Source organism: Rhinichthys klamathensis, unplaced genomic scaffold (assembly GCF_029890125.1).
Source record: "Rhinichthys klamathensis goyatoka isolate OS25496 unplaced genomic scaffold, OSU_Roscu_1.1 h1tg000490l_1, whole genome shotgun sequence".
Taxonomy (NCBI): Eukaryota; Metazoa; Chordata; class Actinopteri; order Cypriniformes; family Leuciscidae; genus Rhinichthys; species Rhinichthys klamathensis.
Window position 1 is genome coordinate 122,511 of NW_026606976.1, and position 27,915 is coordinate 150,425.

The following is a 27,915-nucleotide window of genomic DNA, read 5'->3' on the forward strand; positions in this document are numbered from 1 at the left end:
GTTGACCTTCTTCATACTGCTGTCGGACCAGCCCTCCATCCACTGCACGGAGCACTTCCTGTAGAGGGCGGGGTTACTCTCGCAGTTAATGGTGAAGTGCTCGTTAGTGCAGTCCATGATCAAAACCACATGGAGGTTCTGCTGAACGCCTGCACAAACACACACAAACACACTCATTTATGCACTATTATAGTGTTTATTCATATTTTGAATTAGCTTTTATTTATTGTTATTTCAATTTTAGTTTGTCATTTTAATCCTTCAACTTAAAAACGTATTTTAGTTATTTCAGTTAGTTGCGAATTTTTTTTACGTTTTTTACCTAATATTCATATTTTATTCTATTTCAGTTTTTTTTTTAACAAAATGATTTCTAATAGTTGTAGTTAGTGATAATAACAATACTCACAAAGTACACACACACACACACACACACACACACACACACACACACACACACACACACACACACACACACACACACACACACACACACACACACAGCCTAGACAACTGGATGAGCAGCTCAGGACTGCAGAGTAACACACACACACACACACACACACACACACACACACACACACACACACACACACACAGCCTAGACGACTGGATGAGCAGCTCAGGACTGCAGAGTAACACACACACACACACACACACACACAGCCTAGACGACTGGATGAGCAGCTCAGGACTGCAAAGTAACACACACACACACACACACACAAGTTGATAGTATTAGTTTTGTGGCTTGTTTTTAGTTTTGTGGTCACTGGAAAGACTACAAATTTTAGCAGATTTACAAATTTAAAATATACTTTAGTCTTTCTCTCCAGAAACATCGATCCAAATACTTGACATCTTGCATTTGTTTGCAAATGTTTATCGAATAACATGTTCTGTAGGATGAGAACACCATCAGTCACCGGCTAGCAGTAGTAAATATAAAATATGATTTGCATTAAAGTCTATTGACATTTATTGAAACATTTTTTGTTGTTGTTGAGAAAAGCAATGTCTCCCACCCAAACATTTACATTTCTGTATTTAGCAGACACATTTTTTTCCAAAGTGACCTATGTTGCATTCAACGTATAAAATAATACAATTAAATAAAATTAAAATTAAATTATTTTATTAACTTGATCAAATGTAATAAATAAATAACATAAATAACATCTTACTTTATAAAATGTATTGAATTAGTAAAGAATAATATATAGCTAATGTCACCCACCTAAACATTTACATGTGTGTGTGTGTGTGTGTGTGTGTGTGTGTGTGTGTGTGTGTGTGTGTGTGTGTGTGTGTGTGTGTGCGTGTCCTTACGTTGGGAGAAATAGTTGAGAACCGGACCGGTAAATCCGTCCTGTGACGCCTGATCTTTCAGAGATGATAGTAGAGGCTCCAACTCTTCAGTAGAGTACAAACCTGGAACTTCACCTGTTACGAACATAAAATATGATTTAGTAATGATACTGTGTGTAGCAGATTTTCGTATTTTCTTAGGTAATACACAGTGAGGTTTGAACTGACCTGACGACAACAGACTATTGACCATCTCCAGGAAGGACAGATGGACAAACTGATGATCTTCTAACAACAGAACAACCTGCTGACCGTCCACAACGGCCGACTGCATGACCTACAGAGACAGAGAGAGAGGCAAAACTCAAGCCACAACTATTCTTATCGTGTCTGGATGTAGGTGCAAATGTACAAAAGGGTTTTTTCTTGTTTATATAAATGCATTCATGTATTTGTTTACTGATTGCTTTATTGATTATTTGCTCATTGCTTATGTAATGGCCAATGCTTTGGGAATACTGTACAAGCAATGCCAATAAAGCTCATTTCAATTTGAGAGAGAGAGAGAGAGAGAGAGAGAGAGAGAGAGAGAGAGAGAGAGAGAGAGAGAGTGAGTGAGTTTGAATGACACCATGTGTTATTAGCTGGCCTATGCTACTCTAAGCAATGCCTGAACTTTGTATTTTGAGCATTTCTTGCGTTGTTTTTGCCTCAAAATGGGGACTAAAGCAAGCGAGTCATCATGAAAAGTCGCTTTGGACAAAAGCGTCTGCTAAAATGACTAAATGTAGATGTAGCTCGCAGAGAGTCAGCATGGACTGAGACTTACAGTTTTCAGGTCAGATTTGAAGTGTTTGAGCGAGTATGAGCGTGAGATTTTCGGAGTGAAGAGAGACGCCCCGTGCATGTGGCTGACCACACATGTAGCCGTGCGCCGGCCGACACCGCTACGACCCGCGAGAAGCAACGACCCGCCCGGAGAGCTCAGGACACGGTCCACTCGAGACATGTAGTCCAGAACCTCCGGGAACAACAGGATGTCCAACTCACGGTTATCACGGCCGTACAAAACTATTCCCTGAGGAGACACAAAACAAGATCATGTGCTCAAAAGAAATGTCTTTAAAAATCATATTTACATAATAATAATGTGAGTGCATTACGATAATGTTAGTTACGACATTAGTTAACTACCTTAGTTAACAGGAACTAAGAATGAACAATACTTCTACAGCATTTATTAATCTTAGTTAATATTAATTTCAACATTTACTAATAGGTATTAAAATCAAAGGTTGTATTTGTTAACAGTAGTTAATGCAGTGTGAACTAACATGAACAAACAATGAACAGCTGTATTTTTATTAACTAACATTAACAAAGATGAATAAATACTGTAACCAAGTGTTACCAAGATAATGCACTCAAATCGTGTAAAAACTGGAGGAACTGACTATGAATATGTGTAATAATTTCATTTCCTTTCTCACCTTGTGTATGATCTCTCTGAGGTCACTGGCGTTGAGACGCCCGAGTGGTTTGCCGTGTGGCGGGAGAGGCTGACCAGGGGAACGACCCTCATGAGACGCCGCCCATGTTACAAAGTACGTATCTGTGGTAAAACAGCACAAATGAACAATCACAGGGTCCGATCCAGGCTGCATTTATTTGATCAAAAATACGGTAAAATGGTGAGAACGTGAAATATTACTACAATTTAAAAGAACTGTTTTCTATGTGAATAAGTTTCATTTAATCATGTGATCAAAGCGGAGTTTTCAGCATCATTACTCCAGTCTTCAGTGTCACATGATCCTTCAGAAATCACTCTAATATGATGATTTGATGATCAAGAAACATTTATGATTATTATCAGTGTTGAAAACAGTTGTGCTGCTTCATATTTTTGTGTTTTCAGGATTCTTTCATAAATAGAGTTCAAAAGAACAGCATTCATTTGAAAAAAAAAAAATTATGGTAACACTTTCGATGAAGTCCATGCTTATAATGAATTATAGCTCCATTTATACTCATTTACTATAAATATATATATTTACATTTATATTATTTTAATAATTACTTCTAAGTCATGCATTCGCTTTTTTAATGTGTATGCTCATACTTCAAACTATAATTCATTATAAGCGTGGACTTCATAGAAAGTGTAATTTTGTGACATTATAAATGTCTTTCGATCAATTGAACGCATCCGTGAACGGCAGTGTAAGTGTGAGTGTGTGACCTGTCATGTTGTCAAGTGTGTCCGAGCCCCAGTCGCCCCTGATGACGGAGGACAGGATGTTATCGAACACATTCATATCTTTAGAGGACACGATCCGGTCCCTGAACAGACGCCGGGCTTCATACGCCACCGCCTCGAGGACTGAATCTACAGCCGATTTACCTGTGCACACAAACACACACAGAACACATGGGAAGAACCTCACTGACCTCTATTGTTCATGGATTAAGCTTACTTTAATTCCAAACACCTTTTAGCAAGTCAACATGTGAAATAAAAGTCACTAAATAGGCATTTTAGAGCATCATAGATGTACTTCTGACAGAAAGACTGTTCCAAATGATAGGCATGAAACATTATGCTGACTTTTTGGACACAAAACTGGACATAATTGAGCATAAATTCACTGTGAATATATTATATATATTTAATTCAATCCTGATCAGTATCAATAGTTACACATTTATGCATTTGGCAGTTCAAACTGACTTATTTTGCATTACATTTTATCAGTTCATGCATTCCATGCGAATCGATCCCATGATTTTAAGATACAGGAATGCATTGAAAATAAAAGGTATGGACGTAAACGCTGTGTTTCAAGAGTGTTTCAAATCAGTCACTTCTGAGGTTTCAATTAGGGTTCTGCCTCAGAAGGTCTCATGTCTCATGTCTTATTTTATTCCTCTGTTTTTGGGGACACTGAGGCGTCAGTTTTGGGACGTGTTAGTGAATTATGAATGTATTGAGCTCACCTGCACTCAGGTCGTATCGCAGCAGATTCAGGACCCACTGTGTGAGCAAACACGGGGTGAACAGGTAATGACTGTGATCATCTACCGAGAATTTAGCCTTCACCTAAAACACAAACCAGTCAAAACTTACAATATCATACAGAAGTTTGGAGTCAGTGCGATTTCTCTTTTTTTGAAAGAAATGTATACTTTTATTCTTCAAGGATGCATTAAATTGATCAAAAGTGACAGTAGAGACGTGTATAAAGTTACAAAAGATTTCTGAAGGATCATGTGACACTGAAAACTGGAGTAATGATGCTGAAAATTCAGAAATGATTACAGGAATAAATTACATTTAAATAGAAAACTGCTATTTATTTGAGTTTTTACTGTATTTTTGATCAAATAAATGCAGCCTTGGTGAGCAGAAGAGATTTCTTTCCAAAAATGTTTACTGACCATAAACTTTTGAACGGTTCTGTACATCACATTAACACAATGACATCAACACAGATGAAATGCCCAATCACATCTGACCTGCTCGTAGACTTGCACCAATGAGCCGGCGAGCTGGTGGATCTTCCCTGCAGAGCTCCAGGTTGGATCATTACCCAGAGTCCTCTGCAGCACGGGCTTCAGGTATGCGCTATAGATGGTCTGCAGCTGCTCTCTGTCTGGATAACTACAGGAGAGATGGATTAGTGAGTGTGTGTGTGTGCCTTCGTAAACATTTTTGGGGACAAATGTGTACCCAAAAGTGTGATCGACCTCACAAAACCACCCAAAACTTCCTTTTGAGGATGTGCTCATGAATGCAGAAAGTCGTCTGTTAGGGTTAGAGGTTATAGTATTTATAACTAGCTAGCTTAGTATAAAGATAATGGAACTCTATGCAATGTCCCCATTTAATGGAAGCTTGTTTAAAAATAAAAAAGGCAATTGTGATTTGATTTTTTATCTCAAAATTGCAATTTCGAGAAAAAAAAGTGAGAATTGTGAGATAAAAAGTCACAATTACCTCTTGTATTTTTTTATTCCATGGTGGAAACAACAACGACAACAAAGAATTGCAAGATGATAAGTCGTAATTCTGCGGGGGAACATTTCTAAGATCTCTAAACTCGCAATTGTGAGAATAAAAAGTCTGAATTGTGAGATATCACTTTTATTTTTTATCCCGTGGTGGAAAAAAGCGTCCATATCATTTAGATATCTGAGTGCACATGTGTAAGTGTGTGTGTATCAGTACTCACTCAATGGTGCAGATGCGCACGATCGAGGTGAAGCGTGACGTGAGCGGGTGCCGCCCCACAGCGCCACCTGCTGACATTGAAGCCACAATCTGAATGTTCTCCAGCCCGACCCACTCCAGGTTCTCATCATAGAAGCCCTGATATGTCAAAACCTGTAGGAAAAAAAAAAAACCTGTGAAAACTGGTGCAAGAAACCTTGATTTGCACAAAAACAAAAACAAAAAGTGTAGCATGCGACCTGCTGCAGAAAGGCAATGATGTTGCTGGTGCCCCACTTGTCGGGTTTGGGCAGGTTGATGTCTTTGAGGTAGAGCACTAGCCTCTCACAGTCTTTGGGACGGTACACGCGTCCCGTGTTGGAGCTGATGATCAAACACATGTGCGAGAGTTTCTGCAGGACGTGACGGGAGGACGTCTGAGCGCTGCAGTGCACAACGGACACCTGTGTGGAGCGAAGCTGAGCGAAAGCACAGCGCAGGAGCATCCTGACACACACACACAGAGCATCGTATCAATTAATCTGTCTTTTTGTGCATGTGTATTTGTATAATCAGGGTTCAACAGTGTGTTTCACTAAAATTAGTGCTGGGCAACGATTAATCACATCCAAAATAAAAGCTTGGGTTTACATAATATATGAGTGTGTACTGTGTATAATTATTTTATATATAAATACACACATATGCATGTATATATTTAAGAAAAATGTGTCATTTATATATAAAATATTTATATTAAATCTAAATTATATATAAATATATATAGATTAGTGCTGTCAAACGATTAAAATATTTAATCGCGATTAATCGCATTAATGTCATAGTTAACTCGCGATTAATCGCACATTTGTATCTATTCTAAATGTCTCTTGATTTCTTTTTGTCCCATTATTTTTTCTCATTTTAATGCTCTTATCAACATGGAAAAGTGGATCGGCTTGCTTTGTGCAAATGTTTTTTATTGAAAACAACATTGGCATATACTGTGTTCAATTTCACACTAACATTCTCACTTGGAGCAATTAATCTCTCACACAATAAAGCACTGTCCATCAATAAAAGGGTGAAAGAAATACTGACGAGGTCCTGATATTGACGAGGGGGCGGAGAATTCGCATCAGCTGTGTGTGTGTGTGTGTGAGTGTGTGTGTGTGTGCTTGGCCATCAAGTGGTGTTTCAAAATAATTAAATTCCTCTTCTTTATTTTAATTATACATGTATACCTCCTTTCCATTGTTTTTTTTCTTTCTTTCTTTTTCTTGTTTCTAATATGTGATTCGAATGTTCTTTAATTTCATTGATATGAATGTTATCTTTAATGCTCTTCATATCTTATGATGATTTGTAATAATTTAGAACAGTATATGTGAAACATTAAACACAACACAAAAAGAAAAGAAAAGTGGTATTTCAGACTGGACGTGCTGTGATGATGATAGCTCAGTTCACAACGACAAAACACACAGATCACTTTGGTCTCGTCAATGGAACCATTTAGCAACTTTTTAAAAGTAAACTTTCAATTCAGAATCTTATTGGCATCCATTTCGGCGTCTCGCGCTCGTCATCCACTCAAAACGTAACGTTAACCTACTATTTGGCCGGCTCGCAAGCCCAAACGAGTGTGTGCGGCGTCGTGCCTGTTGTTTTGTTTCCGGTCTAGCTAGATCCGCTTGCGCTTTGGTCGACGAAGCCATTGAAATGAATGGGTTTCATAGCGCAGCGCCGCGTCCTGTTGCAAAAAGCATGTGAAAAAAAAACTACAAAGTTTGCTAGGCCAAAAAGACCGTTAATCGCGCGATAAAATTTAACACCGTTAAAATGGGTTTGCGTTAACGCCGTTAATAACGCGTTTAACTGACAGCCCTAATATATATACATGCAAATATTTCTTAAATATATACATGCATGTGTGTGTTTTCATATATACAAAATAACTATACACAGTACACACACATATATTATGTAAACACAAACTTTAATTTTGGATGCGATTAATCGTCGCCCAGCACTAACTAAAATATATGCAAAATGAGAATCTAACCTAATTAAAATGTGATGAAAACATGTAAATGTGAATGTGTGTCATATACCCTTTCCCGCAACCCTCCGGCCCCACCAGCAGGAACGGCTGCCTGTGATTGGACGAGAGCCACGGGGTGAAGAGGTCGAGTCCGCGCTGCATGTCAGGTGTGTGTATGACGGGGAGATTGTGTGGGTTACTGAGGTCCTCCTCACACACACCTTCCCCTCGCTGCAGCTCATACGCGCACAGACGGCCAGACGCGGGGTCGTAGTACGTGTCCAGAGGCTTACGAGGGTCAGGAGGGCTTTCTCTGGCCCAACTCAGAACCTAAACACATTCAGAACAATTCAATTCACGTGTGTTTGTACAGCGCTTTTCACAATACACATCATCTCAATTACACATAGTCCACATTACAATTTAGAGGAAACTGTCTAAGTTATGCATTTCAGAAATGTACATATACAAAATCACAGTTAGCGAAAGATTTATTAATTTAAACAATGTTGTAATTCAAGCTCAGTGAAGAACACTTCAATACTAAGAACATACAAAAAACGCCTGATCATTTCTACTGGTCAGAGAGAGGACAGAAAACGACCATGAAAACTAAATTATGACTCTTTATGGTGCAAGAAACCTTGACTGACTTTAAGAGCGGACAACATAAAATGTAGATTTTGACCCCTGATCGAATCACATCAAAGTTTCACTGCTGAAAATTACGACTCGCGTTAATCTAAGGGAGCGGCTCCTAAATTTAATGACAGGCGATAAGGCTGAGCAGGCATGAAATTACATTTCCCATAAATCAGGGTCGGCTCTGACCTCCTTGGCGAACTCCTGGTGGCATTTGAGCGCGAGGTTTCCTCCCAAACCACGGATGAGTCCAACGACAAACTGTCCTCTCTCCCTGACCCCTCTCAGATGGGACAAACCGTTCAGCACCGTCCCGACCAGACTGGTGTCCACCACAAAATCACTCTGCAGAGAGACAGATGGAGATGTTTATGATGAACATGAACGGGTTAAAGGAGCAGGGCCGTGCACAGGGGGGTGGTCCGGTGGCTAGAGCCACTGCCCTTCTGCCCTCATCAGCTGAGGTGCCCCTCTCGCCCCCTCCCTAACCCTCCAGAGGATTTCCATAAAAACGTTATGTTATCGCTCCAGAATTTTCGCACGTTAAAAAATAAATACGACCTCACGTTATGTCAATCACACTTGCACACTGCCTCCGAAACTTTCGTCCGTCATAAAAAATGAATGGAGTTTGAATGGTGTTTTGACAATTCAGAGCCAACGATCACGAATACGAAAAAACGCAGTGTGCAATGGCCTTTATTCTGTATTTTTTTCTGTGCGTGCACACACACACACACACACACAAACACACACAACCCGACGCGTGCAGCCCTGTACATAGACAGAGCAGCGCGCAAGGACTGAACTGAGCTCTCTTTCGCGTCTGAATGGACAAATACACACAACATTATGTCTAAATGTCCGTTTTGGAGAGTATTCACTTAAACGCAGTCAGTTATGTCTTTACAGAACGTACAGTTGTGAGAATATCGGATGTGCATCAGTGCAATTGGATCTGCACACTCGGTCTTAAAGTGACAGTGCGTAATAAACCTAATGCCGTCTGTGCACTTAATATTAATCAAACAACAAAATAAAAAGAGAAAAGCATTCACTGCTCTTTAATAGCTTTAATAAGGATTAATTATATTTAATTCATACAAATAAATATGTCTGCTTGAAATAATAAAGAATGATGTATGTAAGACTTTAATTTTAAGATATTATTTTATGTCACAGTGCTAAATATGTGTTTGTATTGCATGTTCAAACTTTAAAAATTATTAATATTATCAGGTTAATAGATGTTTTCTACGGGAATATATAATGGGTTTGGACGTTTTAGAGAAATTCTAAATTAATGCATTACAATTTAACACTAAACCCATTAAATTTTAGTCGACTAAATCTACTGTAGATTTAGTCGACTAAAACCTTATTGTATTTCGTCGACTAAAACTAAAACAATTCAGATGACTAAAATATGACTAAAACTAAGTCAAAAGACTAAATCAAAATTTGCTGTCAAAATGAACACTGATCTAAATGAATAGTATAGGCTACCTTAGTATATTAGCTACTGTAGGTTACAATGGGGCTAAAGGCACACCCTAACATTTGCTTTCACATATGATTGCAGAAAAATATATGTTTGTAAATTGATGGAGCAACAGATTTTGTGTGAAAATGTGTTGTGGGGGGGGGGGGGGGGGGGGGCATCATGTATGTTGTCAGTCAAACTCCTTTATAGTGCCCCCTTTTTTGGTTTAAGCCACTGCCCTTCAAAATGTCTGTGCACGGCCCTGTAAAGGAGTGTGTGTGACGGGACAGCACCTGTTTGAGAACCCATTCCAGAGCTCTGTGGAAATAATCGTTGAGCCAGTTCTCCAGATTCATCCTGTTGTCTTCATCCTCCCTCTTCAGCCACGACTTCACGAGAGAGCCGACGTCAGTGTCTTCATCACTGTAACACACATAAAATGTAATGGAATTAAAATCTAAACTGCAATGATATTTAAATAGACATGCATGATTGACTGCTTTTTGGGGACGGTACATGAGCAAACTGACAGCTGATTGGCTGATTTAGGTTGGATGAAGCTGTGCAGTGTTTAGAACAAGCGGCAACCTTCCTGTCTCTCTCTTGAATCCTACACGGAAGTGACTTAAACTGCAGTTCATCGACTGGCCACTAGAGACCGGCTCCAGAAGAGAGTCAATCCCATAGACTCCCATGTTAAAATGCCCAACTTTACAGCAGAAAACAACATGTTTACAGCCTGGTGCAAAAGGTGTTTTTGCTCTATATAGCTAATTTTGCCCTTCATGAAAACTGTGAGGAGGGTGAATTTTTTTACAACTCATCCGTTTAAATGATATTAAGCCTTAAAGTTCTGCATAATTAAGGGCGTGGCCACTTGAGTGACAGGTGGATTGCCGCTGATGTCACTGCTAGCCGTTTGTCTGCTGTCTGTTAGCGTCACGTCACCTCAGCTAATCCCGCCTTTTGCCCATTTTCGTTTATCCGGGAGTGACGCGCTGCCAAGATGGCGACGGCCGGCTCCGCCCACTTTGGGCTTCAAAAATGCAAACATACGGGTGACATCACGGACACTACGTCCATATTTGTCTACAGTCTATGGTTTCGAAGCGTTACCTGAGGAAGATCATGCCCATGCGGGAGATGGTGGCTGGTGAGGCGCAGCTCAGATCGTGTGTCTCAAACAGGAAGTTGACGTTGGGGCCGAATTGAATCCTCTCACCGCTGGGCATCGTGAGCAAGCGATTATCGTCCAGCACAGAGTTTAATGACTCAATCCACTCTGGGTCAATGTCTCCATCGCATATAATCCATGAGCTCACCTCTGAAAGAGAAAGAGAGGAATGGAGAGCACCATCAGGAAAAATAAACTTCATTCCAACTGTGTGTATTGGGTGTTTGCTGAGTGTGTTTGGTCTTGGTAAAGCGTAATGTGTGTGTTTAGTGTTCATTATCAATGTTGATGTGTATTTAATAGGGTGATTAACGATTAATCGCATCCAAAATAAAAGTTTGTGTTTACATAATATATGTGTGTATATTTTGTATATATAAATGCACACACATGCATGTATACATTTAAGAGAAATGTATTATTTATATATTAATATGTATATATAATATAAATTATTTATAAATATATATATATACAGAATATACATGCAAATATTTCTAAAATATATACATGCATATGTTTGTATTTATATATACAAAATAATTATACACAGTACACACACATATATTATGTAAACACAAACTTTTATTTTGGATGCGATTAATCACGATTAATCGTTGCCCAGCACTAGTATTTAACATTCCCTGAATGTGTGTATTTTGTGTTTGTTTGGTGTGTTACTGTATTTGGTGTGTGTGTGTGTGTATTAGTCCTCACCCTGTGGCTCTCGCACCACCTGTCGTGCGGAGGACGTCAGCACCCCGTCGGACCACTCTCGCGTGTCCATGTCGATGTGTCCCAGGAGCTGCTGGCGTGGCATGGCTTTTGGGTTCATGGTGTACTGTTTCACCAGCCGGCCCATCTTACCCAGCGCCGCCCGCAGCATCCTCCACAGAGTGGACTTCCCCGCTCCACTGGGCCCGACCACCACCACACCCATCCTCTGCCGGAGCTGCTCGTACAGCTCCAGAGCCTTCTTTATCTACACACACACACACACACACACTTCAACATGACGGAGTTCTATGATCCAGAAAACGTGAACGGAATCATTGAACACACACACACACACACTTCAACATGACGGAGTTCTGTGATCCAGAAAACGTGAATGGAATCATTGGACACACACACACACACACACACTTCAACATGACGGAGTTCTATGATCCAGAAAACGTGAACGGAATCATTGGACACACACACACACACACTTCAACATGACGGAGTTCTATGATGTGGAAAACGTGAACGGAATCATTGAACACACACACACACACACACACACACACACACACACACACACACACACACACACACACACACTTCAACATGACTGAGTTCTATGATGCGGTAAACATGAACGGAATCATTGAACACACACACACACACACACTACAGCATGACTGAGTTCTATGATGCGGAAAACATGAAGGGAATCATTGAACACACACACACACACACACTACAGCATGACTGAGTTCTATGATGCGGTAAACATGAACGGAATCATTGAACACACACACACACACACAACACAACATGACTGAATTCTATGATGCGGTAAACGTGAACGGAATCATTGAACACACACACACACACACACACACAGACACTACAACATGACTGAGTTCTATGATGTGGAAAACGTGAACGGAATCATTGAACACACACACACACACACACACACTTCAACATGACTGAGTTCTATGATCCGGAAAACGTGAATGGAATCATTGAACACACACACACACACACACACACACTACAACATGACTGAGTTCTATGATGCGGAAAACGTGAATGGAATCATTGAACACACACACACACTACAACACAACATGACTGAATTCTATGATGCGGTAAACGTGAACGGAATCATTGAACACACACACACACACACACACACACACACTTCAACATGACTGAGTTCTATGATCCGGAAAACGTGAATGGAATCATTGAACACACACACACACACACACACACACTACAACATGACTGAGTTCTATGATGCGGAAAACGTGAATGGAATCATTGAACACACACACACACTACAACACAACATGACTGAATTCTATGATGCGGTAAACGTGAACGGAATCATTGAACACACACACACACACACACACAGACACTACAACATGACTGAGTTCTATGATGTGGAAAACGTGAACGGAATCATTGAACACACACACACACACACACACACACACTTCAACATGACTGAGTTCTATGATGTGGAAAACGTGAACGGAATCATTGAACACACACACACACACACACACACACACACTACAACATGACTGAGTTCTATGATGCGGAAAACGTGAACGGAATCATTGAAAACACACACACACACACACACACACTACAACATGACTGAGTTCTATGATGCGGAAAACGTGAACGGAATCATTGAACACACACACACACACACTACAACATGACTGAGTTCTATGATGCGGAAAACGTGAACGGAATCATTGAACACACACACACACACACACACTACAACATGACTGAGTTATATGATGCGGTAAACGTGATCGGAATCATTGAACACACACACACACACACACACACACACACACTACAACATGACTGAGTTCTATGATGCGGAAAACGTGAACGGAATCACTGAAAACAGTCACAAAAAATATACAGTATAACGCAGAACGACACCGATTTTGCCAAAGTTAGCATGAATAAATCAACAGTAAATGAAAACATTCAGAGAAGTCATTACGGGACAATCAAATAATGACAAAGACAAAATATACAGAAAGAAAATACAAATTCTTGATTACCAAAATTGAATTGAACCATTAAAACGGAAACCAGAAATAGTACATAGAGAAAAGAAAAAAAAGCAATGCAAAAAATTTAAAAACTGGGGGAAAAAATGGAATCTAGAAAATTAAATGTGGGAGAAACAAAAAATGGTACTTGGGGATAAAATAAAAGAGATTTCATAGAGCCCTAGGTAGGGTGCATAGGCAGGTACCTGACTGGGGATGATCTCCAGGCGTGCCTCTTCATACACAGACAGCAGGGCGGATTTCAGCGTCTCATACTCCACATCTTTAAAGTCGACTCCAGGAAACACGTCTCTGACCAGGGCATCGAACCGAGAGCTGTCGGCAAACGTCAACTTTGACATGGTGTTCAACCTCAAAGCCTGAACCACTAACCAGCTCTCTTTCACTGCAGACAGACATGAAGACAATATGGACGTTTATTGTTTATTGATCAAGTTATGTGATTATTGATTCCAGTGAGAGTCTCTTACAGGGGTTGCTGTTCAGTCTCTGTAACTGCAGTAAACTCCCACAGCCTTTCAGGACCGTCTTCAGTGCGCGCAAACCCCAGTCATAGTGTTGCTGGGGCGTCAGCAGCTCTCTGAACGCAAACACACAGATATTCACATGCAGTGGATTACATATCGAAATATTATAGTCATAAATAAATATCAAATAGTTCTATTTAAATAAATGATATATACGCTACTGTTCAAAATATTTTTTGATGTCTTTGAAAGCTGCATTTATTTGATCAGGAAAAATAAGAAACTATAATTACAATTTAAAATAGTTGTTTTATATGTGAACACGTCAAAATGTGTCACATGATCCTTCAGAAATCAGTATAATATGATGATTTGCTGCTCAAGAAACATTTATGATTATTGTTAATGTTGTAAACAGTCGTGCTTCTTCATATTTTTGTGGAAACTGATACATTTTATTTTTCAGGATTTTTTGATGAATAGAAATTTCAAAAGAACGGCTTTAATTTGGAATAGAATCTATTAGATAGAATTATAAATGTCACTTTTGATCAATTTAATGCATCCTTGATGAATGAAGGTATTTATATATATATATACAGTATATAACAACACCAAACTTTTGAACTGTAGTGTTATATTACATGAACACTCAAGCTTCTACCTGGACAGATTGAATATAGCGACCAGTTTTCTTCCAAGTGCCTTTCCTTCCTTAAATCCCTCTGAATACAGGATGACCTCAGCGATGAGCTCGTTATCAGGACTCGTCATGGCGACCGGTCGGAAAAGCTGCTTCAGATTATCCGGCAACTTCTGCCGCCCTCCGTATCCTTTACCCGCTGGGTTCAGGGTAATAAAGACGCCTGAGTTTGGGTCCAGTTCCACCTGAAAACACACACACAGACGCTCTTGACTCTTTTGTGTTGGTGTGTGTCATGAACTGAAGCGTGTATAGCCCTATTTGGACCAAGGGTGGATGTAATTTTACCACAGGACGTCTGTAATAATAATGGCCAATTCGCACGGGGTACGAAATCAGCAGAAGTGAGAGAGTAACTCGATTTGTAATAACTCATGCACTGTAAACCCGAATAAGTTGGCACAACTCAAAAAATTTAAGGCAATCAGTCATTTTTATTTCGTATTTGTACATTTGAATTGTTCTTAACTTGAAATGTTTGAGTACACTAATTCATACATTTAACTTAAAATTTCATGTAATCTCAATGTGAACACTTTTATTAGTATAAACTTAGCTAGCTTTAACAAGCTAGTTTGCTAACATACTATTTTGTTAACATCTTAACAATAGTATGCTATACAGTAACACTTGCAGCAATATAAAGGTTTTATTTGCTCTCAAATCAAGCTCATGCACCACTTGTCACCATGATGGTAACTATCCTAAAACCAACATTAAGAGAAATTCTTCTAAATTAGCATAACGAAACATGAATCATTACTAAATCACCCGCTTAACATTAATCTTGCACAAAAAAACATTGTATTACACTTAATTTTAGCCTTTACTCTCCCTTTCGAGTGCCATCGGCAAATCATGCTGGGAAATATACATCCCAGCCGTTTCAGTTAAACTTAAGTTTGTCAAAATTAAAATAATGAATAATTACATAAAACTCAAAACAATGAAACAGTTCAGTTTACTTAAAATATATCCATTCTGTGAACTTGAAAGAAAAAGAAAGTGCTAAATACTCATAAAAGTTAATTTGACTGAACTAATTAGTTTAATTTAAGTTTTTCCTACTCAAACCAATTAAGTATTTTGAGCGTTAGGGTTTACATTGTGTGTGTATTACGTTGCTTCCTGATATCACGTGCTCAAACCTATATTTATGCATATAAAACAGTTATGTCCAGTCAAACGATATATTAATTAACTTCAGATTGGATTATGTTGGTAATAGGCACTTAGCTAACGCTAAAAGATGTTTCGTGCCTCTAACGAGTGCTTTCGATCTTCTTTCTGATCTGAATGGTGTGTGTAAAACACTCGAGCTTTGCCACAGATTTGTCCCAGCGTCTAGAACGCAACTGAATGCTTTTTCAAGAGCCTCCATACTTGAAAAACCGTGGAAAACGACTTTTAAACAGGAAATGACGTAATATTTACGTACATATTGACAGCGGGTCTATTCGCACGGGGGTGAGGTCATTTTTCCGGGCCTTTTTATGGAAGGTAAAAGTCGCTTTGATCTTTACTGTACGTAATGATTACTGAGATGACACATTCGGGCGGGACTTAAATTTAATTCGCGTGTGTTTGTACAGCGCTTTTCACAATACACATCATCTCAAAGCAGCTTTACAGAAAGTGCATGAGTCCACAATACAATTTAGAGGAAACTGTCTAAAGCCCTATTCGCACGGGATTAGTATTACCTGGTGACCTCTAGTAATTTGTAATAATTGCGGAGCTTGTCTGTGATCTTAATCCCGTGCGAATCGGCCATGTCTGTAATTTGTAAAGTAAAAATTCCCCCGTAAATGACCTACCATATTTCGCCAAACACCGAGGTCCTGTGATAACATTAGTCCCGTGCGAATCGGCATCTCTGTGATTTGGCGGGATTGTATATAATTTTTTCAAGGTTTTTGTTTCATGTGCACCTTTTTATCCATCTTTCACGAAGAATGGAGGCTGGTTTGGAGTGTTTTGATAGTATTTTGGGTGCTGGGTCATATCGCTACACACAACTACACAATTTTAAAGAGAAAGCTGAAAATCATCAGAAGAGCAAAAACAAAACGAATGATTAGATGGAGATGAATGACATGTAGCAGCATGCGGTGAGTAACTTTATTCTGTTTATTTAATTAAATATCATACAGCTAGACCTAACGAAAAGACATTTCCAAGCAATAGCCTATTGACGTCATATCCGGGAGATAAGTCAGTAAATTTGAGTAAAATCACAGGCTAAATCACACGAGGTCCCCAGATAATACTAATCCAGCGCGAATAGGGCTTAAGTTATGCATTTTAGAAATGTACATCATATACAAAGTCACAGTTAGCGAAAAATGTATTAATTTAAACAATGTAATAATTTAATGAGCTCATTGAAGTAATGAATACTTGTTTGTTAACAAATCACTGAGAAGCTCTGTTAATAATGACTTTACAGACCTTCCAGAAAAACGCAGAGTTTTTTTGTGATTGTTGCGGGCAAAAACCCTTGATTATGAGGCCCGTTTTCTTAAAAAATGCGATGGAATATGAGGGATATTTATGCAATTTTATGCGATGAAATTGTGATACCTTGCAAAAACTGCGGTTTGATGAAAAAGAGAAAAAGTGATTCCCCAACACCCTGTTCTCACTAGGCTCCTACCTTACTGTAACGAGTCATTTCTTATGACTTCCTATGATAAGCAAGCGTATACATCACAGAAAGTGCTGGAATATTTCAGTTCTCATCTTGTTTGATTTCAGTCCTTAATAAACACATCAAACTTACAAAACACTGATGAGTTAAACAAGTTCTGCTTTACAAAAGGAATATGCTACAACTTCTGTAAAAATGAATATTTAAAAATAAAGTGTGCTCCTGTTTTACAGCTTTTCGATGATGTTCACGTCGCGTAATTACGTCACTTCGTAACGATCCCATGGCAACAGGGGGAAACGGCGGCTCTCGTGTGACGCAAACGCAACATTTTTCAACTTTCGGCTAAGATATTTGTGACTTTTTTTGCAACGAAAATGCGATGATTATGAAATCATGCAAACCCCGCATATTTTGCACGGAAATCGTCAATTTATGCGGCGAAAGTGCGGCGTATTTGAAAAAATGCGGCCCCCACTTTGGCTGATTATGCACTGAATCATGCGACCGCATAATCGCGTTTTTCTGGAGGGACTGACTTTACCCCACCTCTCCATGTTAAACTAGTCCCGTCCGAACAGGGCTTATGTCTGTCGCACCTCTTTGTTGAGCAGCTGGCAGGAGGTCCGCTGGTTCTTCAGTGAGTTCTGGATGGCTTGTATCTGCATGGAGACGGCGGAGAGCACGGCCTCTTCCAGGCGATTGAACTCATCAAAACAGCCCCACGCTCCACACTTCACCAGCCCCACGAAGATCCGCCCCATGGACTTCACATCTATACCCTGATACACAGAGATTATACACACCTTCAAACATCAAACCGGTTTAATTGCTGTAAAATCACCTGATTAACTTTTCCAGTACTGGCAACACTGTTATTCCCAGTCAGAAACGTGAAGATTAATGCATCAATATAATACTGAATCAGTAAGAAACATTAAGCAGGTTTACTGGCTTTTTGTCAATGTGTGCTGTGAAGACACGACCTCTAAATGGAAAAATGCTGTTTAAAAGTAAAGGCTTATTGTGAAAACGTCCCTATACAGTTATATTTAAAATAAAACATATTTTTATTCATCAAGGATGCATTAAATTGATCAAAAGTGATAGTAAATGCATTTATAATGTTACAAAAGATTTCTATTTAAAAAAAATGCTGAATCCTGTAAAGAAATATGAAGCAGCATATCATATAATAATAATCATAAATGTTTCTTGAGCATCAAATCATCATATTAAGCCGCGTTTCCACCGCAGGAACTTTCCCCAGGAACTAGGAACTTTGGGGTGGTACTCCGTGTGTTTACACCGCAGGAACCAGGGTCTAAATGAAGTTCCGGGTAAAAATCCCCCCCCAGAAAGTCCCTGCTGGCGAGGTAGTACTTTTTCAGAGTTCAGGAACTTTCGGGGTGGGACTTGTGCGCTGAACATGCTGATTGGTTCTTTTACCTTGTTCTCTCTGCCGGATGGCGCGCGTTCGTCCCATCCATCTCACGGTCATGTCCGCTATAGCTGATAACAAACGTTGTCTATCTAGCATTACGAGCTTTCTGAAATGAATACGCTTTGGTATTAGTGTTCGTCTCTTTTCTGCCGTTTTGTTAATTACCTCGTTAGTAAACCAATAGATCGCACACAAAAACAGCACAGCTTGAATCTCCTCAATACTTAAAACTCAAAACAAGTACGCGCAGACTGGGAGGAGCAGTCGCACGCAGTTCAACGTCACCAGATTAATCTTCCCGGTACTTTAGTCCACGGTGTAAACGCAGTGAGCAACCGTTCTGGGGCAAAAAAAGTTCCTATGAAAAAAGTTCCTGGGACAAATAGTTCCTGGTAATTGCGGTGGAAACGCGGCTTTAGAGTGATTTCTGAAGGATTATGTGACACTGAAGACTGGAGTAATGATGCTGAACATTCAGCTTTGATCACAGGAATAAATGACACTTTACTATATATTCACAAAGAAAACGGTTATTTTAACTTGTAATAATATTTCAAAATAATAAATGTTGTTTTGTTTGATGTTTTATCATTAACAACTAATGATTTCCAGAGGAAAAAGAAGTCAAAAGGGATGTTTGTACCTGTGTTAGTGTGTGTGTGTGTGTGTGTGTGTGTGTGCATGTGTGTGTGTGTACCTCATCACAGTGTGTGTGTGTGTGTGTGTGTGTGTGTGTGTGTACCTCATCACAGCGTGTTTGTGTGTGTGTGTGTACCTCATCACAGTGTGTGTGTGTGTGTGTGTGTGTACCTCATCACAGCGTGTTTGTGTGTGTGTGTGTACCTCATCACAGTGTGTGTGTGTGTGTGTGTACCTCATCACAGCGTGTTTGTGTGTGTGTGTGTGTGTGTACCTCATCACAGTTGAAGACCAGCACTTGTCTACCAAACAATCCTCCCAAGGCTTTGACGGACTCAGTCTTCCCAGTTCCCGCGGGGCCGTAGGGGTTCCCGCCCAAACCCATATTCATGGCCTGTGTCAGTGTCAGATAGCACTTATCCGTGAGAGGTGTGTGTACCAGTTTAGGAGCATTGCCCTGAAAGAAAGTGAGAGACCGAGAGTCAGCCTGAGGATTAGATTCTAGCCTTATGTGAGACTGAACCAGCATCCCTTGTGACACTTATATAAAAATGCAATGGCAATGTGTCCAGTGTAGGTCTCCAGGAGGGCATTCAATTCAATTCACGTGTGTTTGTACAGCGCTTTTCACAATACACATCATCTCAAAGCAGCTTTACAGAAAGTGCATGAGTCCACAATACAATTTAGAGGAAACTGTCTAGGTTAATGCATTTCAGAAATGTACATATACAATTATTAATTTAAACAATGTAATAATTTGCATCACAACCAGGCTCAGTGTCACATTTGTGTGCTGATCATCTGCCCCTCACCTGGTACTCATAGGTGTAGCTGAACTCTGCGTCCACCATCTGTATGGAGCAGCACTGGTCTGCGTTCAGGTAGAATCGCAACTGTTTCTTCCAGATCCAGTCGTCAGTGGTGTGAATCTGAGCTTCTCTCAGACTCTGAACAACCGAGATGTTGTGGATCACGTCCAGAATCAGAGCCTTTAGTTTCAACTGCAGAACTCTTGATTCTACAAAACAAAACCACCAGACATTCAGCATCTGACTCGCATCAACGGCTTATGAATGTTCTTGCCGAAGCACTAATAATGAAGTCCTCAAAAACAAACACATTTGAAGTACAGATTTGATTGGGAGCAGATGTGGAGGGATGTGTTTACATATATAAGTGTTTGTAATGGATCATGTACACCGCGGAGCAACAGCAGTTTTCCCTGAGTGACTTATAAGCAGAATTAGCCATAATAACTGTTAACAGTGTTAAGTTTCATTTACTTGAATTTATAGAGAGTCTCATTGAACATTCAGTGAATAAACCCCTGCGCTCATAAACGGACTAAAGAGCTTTATAGGCGTTCAAATTGCTTTGTTCGTTTGATTAATCAGACAATAAGCAAACGATATAAATATGCAGCCAGGGAATTAGAGGCTTTATTCAGAATCACCTGCAGTGAGAAAACCCCTGTGGTTCACATTAAAGAAATTAGACACACAGAGCAGTGTCTTTGAAACAAACACACACATTTACTACATCAAAATGAGGACATACCATAGACATACCTATTTATTTTATATAAAGCCAATTACTATTTTGAGATTTGTGTCAGACATACATTTATTAATAAGGAGGATCATATATATATATATATATATATATATAGGTTTTCCCATTAATTACCGAGACTGTGGCGGCACAATGAACCGAAAATATTTGTAAACTTCTCATAATGACATAAAAGTTCTCTGAAGTTTGCGCCATTGCTTTGGCAAAGTATTTGTCAAACTAACTAATATCGAAAGCGTGATATGGCCCTTATCAAACTATATAGTCATTTGTGCTGCATGTTTCAAAGTAAAGCGAGCACTTTGCTCACATGATCAGCTCGTGATCCGGTGTTTTCCACGTCTCAGAACTGAACCTGCCGGGACCCAATTTCAGAGGTTCCCAAATTTTGATTGATTTTTTTGATTGCTTAAAATCTTGTGTTTTTCCAAGCACTCATGAGATTGGCTCCTATATATATACACTACCGTTCAAAAGTTTGGGGTCAGTGAGAATTTTATTTTTTGGAGGAAAGAAATCAATACTTTTATTTATCAAGGACAGTAAAGACATTTATAATGTTACAAAAGATTCTATTTCATCTAATTCTGTTCTTTTGAACTTCCTATTCATCAAAGAATCCTAAAAAAAAAAAAAAAACTGTACAACTGACAGACCAACAACTGTTTCAACATTGATAATAATAATAAATGTTTCTTGAGCATCAAATCCTCATATTATACTGATTTGTGAAGGATCATTTGACACTGAAGACACTGGCACTGGTGATGCTGAAAATTCAGCTTTGATCACAGGAATAAATTACACTTTACTATATATTCACACAGAAAACAGCTGATTTACACTGGAATAATATTTAATACTATAACTGATTTTTGTTGTATTTTTAATTAAATAAGCGCAGCCATGGTTAGCAGAAGAGAATTCTTTTAAAAGTATTTAAAATCGTACCGACCCCAAACTTTTGAACGGTAGTGTATATATATATACAGTGGGGGAAATAATTATTTGATCCCCTGCTGATTTTGTAAGTTCACCCACTTACAAATAAATTAAGGGTCTATAATTTTTATGGTAGGTTTATTTTAACAGATAGAGACAGAATATCAACCAAAAAATCCTGAAAAAACACATTATATAAAGGTTATAAATTTATTTGCATTTCAGTAAGTGAAATAAGTATGATGAAGTGTTAGAAGTGAAAAAGACATAGGAATAGTTTACCGTAAAACTTCAAATAGTAGCCCTGGCTTTTATTTTCCCAAATCGTCGAACTGCACCGGCTTGTATTTGAGACAGGCGTCTATATGAGACAGGCCTTTATAATTTAGTGTTGAGATGTTGTTCATTGATGCCTAGAGTCTCTAATCTCTAAAAATCCCCAAATGCTCCACGTGAAACTTCCGACCTTTTACTATCGCGTCAACTGATTTTGATTAATATGCGCGAGGGAGAAAGACCAAGACAGCGCTCGTGTTGTTTGAAGACGTGAGAGTGCGCGCGCGCGGCCGGAGCGCTCTCTCTGCTCGTAACGCGCCCTGTCACCGATCAAAAAAGGCTTTGGCGGGACAAACATTTGCGTTGGCGGCCGCCAAAAAGCGGACGATCTGACGGGTTTAGAAGATTAAATACAACCCGAAACTAAAAAACAGACCCGGCCTCTATTTGAGACCGGCCTTTATTTACCCAAACCTGCAGCCACACCAGGCGTGTAAAAGAGACAGGCGTCTATTTGGGACTCGGCTATTATTTGAAGTTTTACGGTACTTAAAAATTAAAATTCTGTCATCATTTACTCTCCCTCAAGTTGTTTCAAACCTGAATGAACTTCTTTCTTCTGCTGAACACAAAAGAAGATATTTTGAAGAATGTCGTTGAGGGTTCTACTATGGAAGTCAATGAGGTCCATCAACTGTCTGGTTACCCACATTCTTCAAACAATCTACTTTTGTGTTCAGCAGAAGAAAGAAATTCATACAGCTTTGAAACATCTTGAGGGAGAGTAAACGATGACAGAACACTTTTCATCAGATTCGAGTGACGTGGGGTTTAAACACACACATGTACCTGCAGTGTCGTCTGTGTTGGTGTCTACACTGGTGTAGTTCTCCAGTTTGGCGCTGAGCTCCTGCTCCAGCTGATGGAGGTTCTGCTGGCGTATGGCGTTCTCCACATCCGCTGTGAACTGGATCTGCTCTGCCAAACACAGAATCTGGAAACAGAGTCACTCCACAGTCACTTCAGCTCAACCGCAGAAACTTAAGGGTGTTTCTGAAGAAACGTGTGTGTGTGTGTGTGTTACCTGAGAAGGGAAGCGTGTGGGGTCCACGTTCCCTTTCTTCCCAGCATTCACACACTCACACAGATGATGTTTCAGGGTGTTTTTCATCTCTGTGGAGAGAGCGCTCAGCCAAACCTGGCATCAACCCACAAAAATAAAGGAATATTAAATACAAAACAATTAACTATAAAATATTCATACATATTTTAAATATATATATATATAATTAAATGAATTACATATAAAATATTGTTAAATATAACATTTACATAAATATGTTAAACCTGACACAAATTCACAAAATTAAAGGAATATTATATATAAAAGAATCAAACTATACACATATATAATATACAGTATATATATATATATATATATATATATATGACGTCCAGAGGGGGTATTTATTTTAATGACCCTGCACGTTTGATTAAATCTTTATAAAATTAGGAATTTTTTTTTAAATATGAATGAAGAATAAAACACTAATTGTGTTATCACAAATAAAGCAATGGACTCCAAGCACAACTACGTAACACATGTCCATGACAGAGATCTGACCTCCACGTCGTTGGAGATGCTGATGGTGTTCTGGAGCGCCACTGTCTCTCCCTCCAGTGATCTCATGGCTGTGATGCTCTGAAAACTCGGATCAAACTCCACACTGCTGATGCCTTAAACACACAATCATCCATGTCTCTATATGCAGCTGTGTGTGTGTGTGTGTGAGATCAAACTCCACACTGCTGATGCCTTAAAGGGTTAGTTCACCCAAAATGAAAACTGTCAGTAATTACTCTCCCTCATGTTGTTCAACCCCGTAAGACTTTTGTTCATCTTCATAACACAAATTAAGATATTTGTGATTAAATCTGAGAGCTGGATCACTCCTCCATAGGCTTCTTAAGGGATCGAAACTTGCCGGCCCAAAAGTTATGAAAGACATTAGTAAAATAGTCCGAGTGACTACAGTGGCTCAATCTTAAGTTTATCAAGCGACGAGAATACTTTTTGTGCGCAAAAAACAAACAAAAATAACGACTTTATTCAACTATTCATTTCCTTCTCTGTACGGCCGAGATATTTCACATAGTCAAACTACGCAAAGCTTCTAGGTTGTAGTCACGCATCACACACTTGACCAGCGTCGGCCAATAGTGAGCCTACGTGTGACGTGCAACCTAGAAATCTTGCGTAGTTTCACTACTGTAGTCACTCTGACTATTTTATATTTGTCTATTTGTCCCGAAGATGAACGAAAGTCTTACGGGGTTGGAACAACATGAGGGAGAGTAATTACTGACAGAGTTTACATTTTGGGGTGAACTATCCCTTTAAACACACAATCATCCATGTCTCTATATGCAGCTGTTTGTGTGTGTGTGTGCGTGTGTGTGTGTGTGTGTGTGTGTGTGTGTGTGTGTGTGTGAGTGTGATCAAACTCCACACTGCTGATGCCTTAAACACACAATCATCCATGTCTATATGCAGCTGTTTGTGTGTGTGTGTGTGTGTGTGTGTGTGATCAAACTCCACACTGCTGATGCCTTAAACACACAATCATCCATGTCTATATGCAGCTGTTTGTGTGTGTGTGTGTGTGTGTGTGTGTGAGTGTGATCAAACTCCACACTGCTGATGCCTTAAACACACAATCATCCATGTCTATATGCAGCTGTGTGTGTGTGTGTGTGTGTGTGTGTGTGTGTGTGTGTGTGTGTGTGTGTGTGTGTGTGTGTGTGTGTGTGTGTGTGTGTGTGTGTGTGTGTGTGTGCGCGCGCGTGTGTGTGTGTGTGTGTGTGTGTGTGCGCGCGCGTGTGTGTGTGTGTGTGTGTGTGTGTGTGTGTGTGTGTGTGTGTGTGTGTGTGTGTGTGTGTGTGTGTGTGTGTGTGTGTGTGTGTGTGTGTGTGTGTTACCTGCGAAGAGTTTCTTCAGGTGTGTGTGTATGACAGTAGGGTTCGTGGCCTGTCCGAGAATCTCCAGTAGATCGTCGTCTCCGATGAAGTAAAAGCGAGGAAATGCAGAACGTTTCTCCTGCATGGGTCACACAGGGGTCGAATCTCATTGAAATATTCACTACATTCTATGAATATACTGTATATATTTATATTTAAATATTTATATAAAAATTATATCAAATATATAATAGATATATTTCAGGCATATTTTATATTAAACCTATATATTATATAAGATTAATATAAAATTATATTTTAATATTGGTTATTTCTACGTGTCATTCACACTGTTCAACATTATGGTTTTGAACTGCTTGAAATATGATTGGAATCACTTCAAAAAGGAAAATACTGTCAACTGCAACATGTGCAGGCTACATAAAATTATAATGAGAACATCATTATGATTGTGTGTTTGGGACATGGATTTAATGATGTTTTTGTAATCAGGATCTCAAAAATTATATAAAGATATTGCTTTTTGATTTATCGGGCAATATATCGGTTCTCACCTTTCAAATATACAAATATAAAGAAGTTATCGTTATTAGCCAAATTTTTTATATCGGTGCATCCCTAATTCATATGGAGAGAAGAAAACAGCAGAACGTGTCCCAAATCAAGACAAGAGCGTGCAACTAAGGCTTACCTCCAGGAATTCATTGAGGGATTTCTGGCAGCGCTGTAACTGGTCCAAGATGGTGACGAGAGAGTTTCTGATTCCAGCTCGAGTCGTGAGAGTCGTGACCCTGTTGTCCCTCTGAACATCTGACAGGATAGTCCTACACACACACACACACACACACACACACACACACACAGGTGAGGGATTCTACACTTGTTTCTCTCACACCTGTCCCAGCATCCCTGCTTACCTGAAATCCTGGTCCACCCTTTGAAAGCGGGCCTGTTCCCGCGGCAACGCCCCACGCCCAAATATGGGCTCAAGGTAGACCCACTTCCTCTGAATGGTGTTGAGGTTCTGGAGGTACTCGTCGAGGTCGGCCAGGCGGGTTTCCCACAGAGACACTTTGTCCTGGAAGCGCAGGTAGTAGGGCGAGTCTTTGAGCGACTGCAAGAGGCACCGGTTGTCCCCCACCTGATTAACCGTGTCCCTCCAGTCCTTGATGACACGCAGAGATTGGCTCTGACTGTCTGTGTAATCCGTCAGGGTGAAACACGCGCCGGCACCCCATAATTCAAGCTCACGCAGGGCCTCGCGGATCGTGACCTCCGCCTGAGCGCGGCTGTTCAGATCCTGCTCACAGAGAGAGGGATGATTACTGTGTGTTTATGGGGAATCAAACTGCAGAAATGATCATTCGTGCTCCTCATGAGTATTAAACAGCTGTTGTGTCGTATTATGCAGCATTTCACTAATGAAGACAGACACCTGACGCCTGGTGAGGACATAGTGTTCATAGTGTGTGTGTGTGTGTAAGTGAGTGAGAATGTGTTTGGTATACTTTTAAGGACAAAATGACCCCACAAGGACAGTAAAAGTTGAGATCCCCTACTTTGTGAGGACTTTATGTGTTTGAGGTTGTGTTTGTGTGTGTGTGTGTCTGTGTGTGTCTGTGTGTGTGTGTGTGTGTGTGTGTGTGTGTGTGTGTGTGTGTGTGTGTGTGTGTGTGTGTGTGTGTGTGTGTGTGTGTGTGTGTGTGTGTGTGTGTGTGTGTGTGATACATTTGAGGACCAAATGACCCCACAAGGATAGTAAAAGTTGAGATTCCCTACTTTGTGAGGACTTTTTGTGTGTGAGTTTTTGTGTGTGTGTGTGTGTGTGTGTGTGTGTGTGTGTGTGTGTGTGTGTGTGTGTGTGTGTGTGTGTGTGTGTGTGTGTGTGTGTATGTGTGTGTGTGTGTGTGTGTGTGTGTGTGTGTGTGTGTGTGTGTGTGTGTGTGTGTGTGTGTGTGTGTGTGTGTGTGTGTGTGTGTGATACATTTGAGGACCAATTGACCCCACAAGGATAGTAAAAGTTGAGATTCCCTACTTTGTGAGGACTTTTTGTGTGTGAGTTTTTGTGTGTGTGTGTGTGTGTGTGTGTGTGTGTGTGTGTGTGTGTGTGTCTGTGTGTGTGTGTGTGTGTGTGTGTGTGTGTGTGTATGTGTGTGTGTGTGTGTGTGTGTGTGTGTGTGTGTGTGTGTGTGTGTGTGTGTGTGTGTGTGTGTGTGTGTGTGTGTGTGTGTGTGTGTGTGTGTGTGTGTGATACATTTGAGGACCAAATGACCCCACAAGGATAGTAAAAGTTGAGATTCCCTACTTTGTGAGGACTTTTTGTGTGTGAGTTTTTTCGTGTGTGTGTGTGTGTGTGTGTGTGTACCTTGAGCTCCAGGGCTTTGTCTATGATGTGGTGGGCCACTCGTAGCAGGTCTCTGAACTGCAGTGTCTCTAGAGTGGTTCCTCTGGGCAGAGAGATGAGCCGGAACAGATCCAGCCAGTGTTCCTGAGAGAGGTGCTCACCGCGCACGTACTTTAACACTGGAACTACGGCCTAAAACACACACACACACAC

At 39.9% G+C, this 27,915-nt stretch overlaps 1 protein-coding gene across 1 annotated transcript in view; it reads right to left on the bottom strand.

Annotated features, from left to right (window-relative positions):
- LOC130072481 (cytoplasmic dynein 2 heavy chain 1) overlaps nt 1-27,915 on the bottom strand; it is a 124,206-nt gene that overhangs the window by 63,348 nt on the left and 32,943 nt on the right. Inside the window, exons 26-53 of the mRNA XM_056237603.1 lie at nt 27,724-27,894; nt 26,276-26,658; nt 26,050-26,182; nt 25,359-25,476; nt 24,004-24,116; nt 23,464-23,577; nt 23,229-23,373; nt 20,402-20,607; nt 19,861-20,043; nt 18,103-18,285; nt 14,815-15,038; nt 14,154-14,263; nt 13,869-14,068; nt 11,579-11,843; nt 10,804-11,011; nt 9,981-10,110; nt 8,394-8,549; nt 7,633-7,892; nt 5,779-6,025; nt 5,541-5,692; nt 4,825-4,969; nt 4,306-4,408; nt 3,551-3,712; nt 2,799-2,920; nt 2,138-2,386; nt 1,537-1,645; nt 1,330-1,443; nt 7-149 (exon numbers count right to left, since the gene is read on the bottom strand). Of these exons, the coding sequence (XP_056093578.1) occupies nt 7-149; nt 1,330-1,443; nt 1,537-1,645; nt 2,138-2,386; nt 2,799-2,920; nt 3,551-3,712; nt 4,306-4,408; nt 4,825-4,969; nt 5,541-5,692; nt 5,779-6,025; nt 7,633-7,892; nt 8,394-8,549; nt 9,981-10,110; nt 10,804-11,011; nt 11,579-11,843; nt 13,869-14,068; nt 14,154-14,263; nt 14,815-15,038; nt 18,103-18,285; nt 19,861-20,043; nt 20,402-20,607; nt 23,229-23,373; nt 23,464-23,577; nt 24,004-24,116; nt 25,359-25,476; nt 26,050-26,182; nt 26,276-26,658; nt 27,724-27,894 (4,848 nt within the window). The remainder of the gene's footprint in view (nt 1-6; nt 150-1,329; nt 1,444-1,536; nt 1,646-2,137; nt 2,387-2,798; nt 2,921-3,550; nt 3,713-4,305; nt 4,409-4,824; nt 4,970-5,540; nt 5,693-5,778; nt 6,026-7,632; nt 7,893-8,393; nt 8,550-9,980; nt 10,111-10,803; nt 11,012-11,578; nt 11,844-13,868; nt 14,069-14,153; nt 14,264-14,814; nt 15,039-18,102; nt 18,286-19,860; nt 20,044-20,401; nt 20,608-23,228; nt 23,374-23,463; nt 23,578-24,003; nt 24,117-25,358; nt 25,477-26,049; nt 26,183-26,275; nt 26,659-27,723; nt 27,895-27,915) is intronic.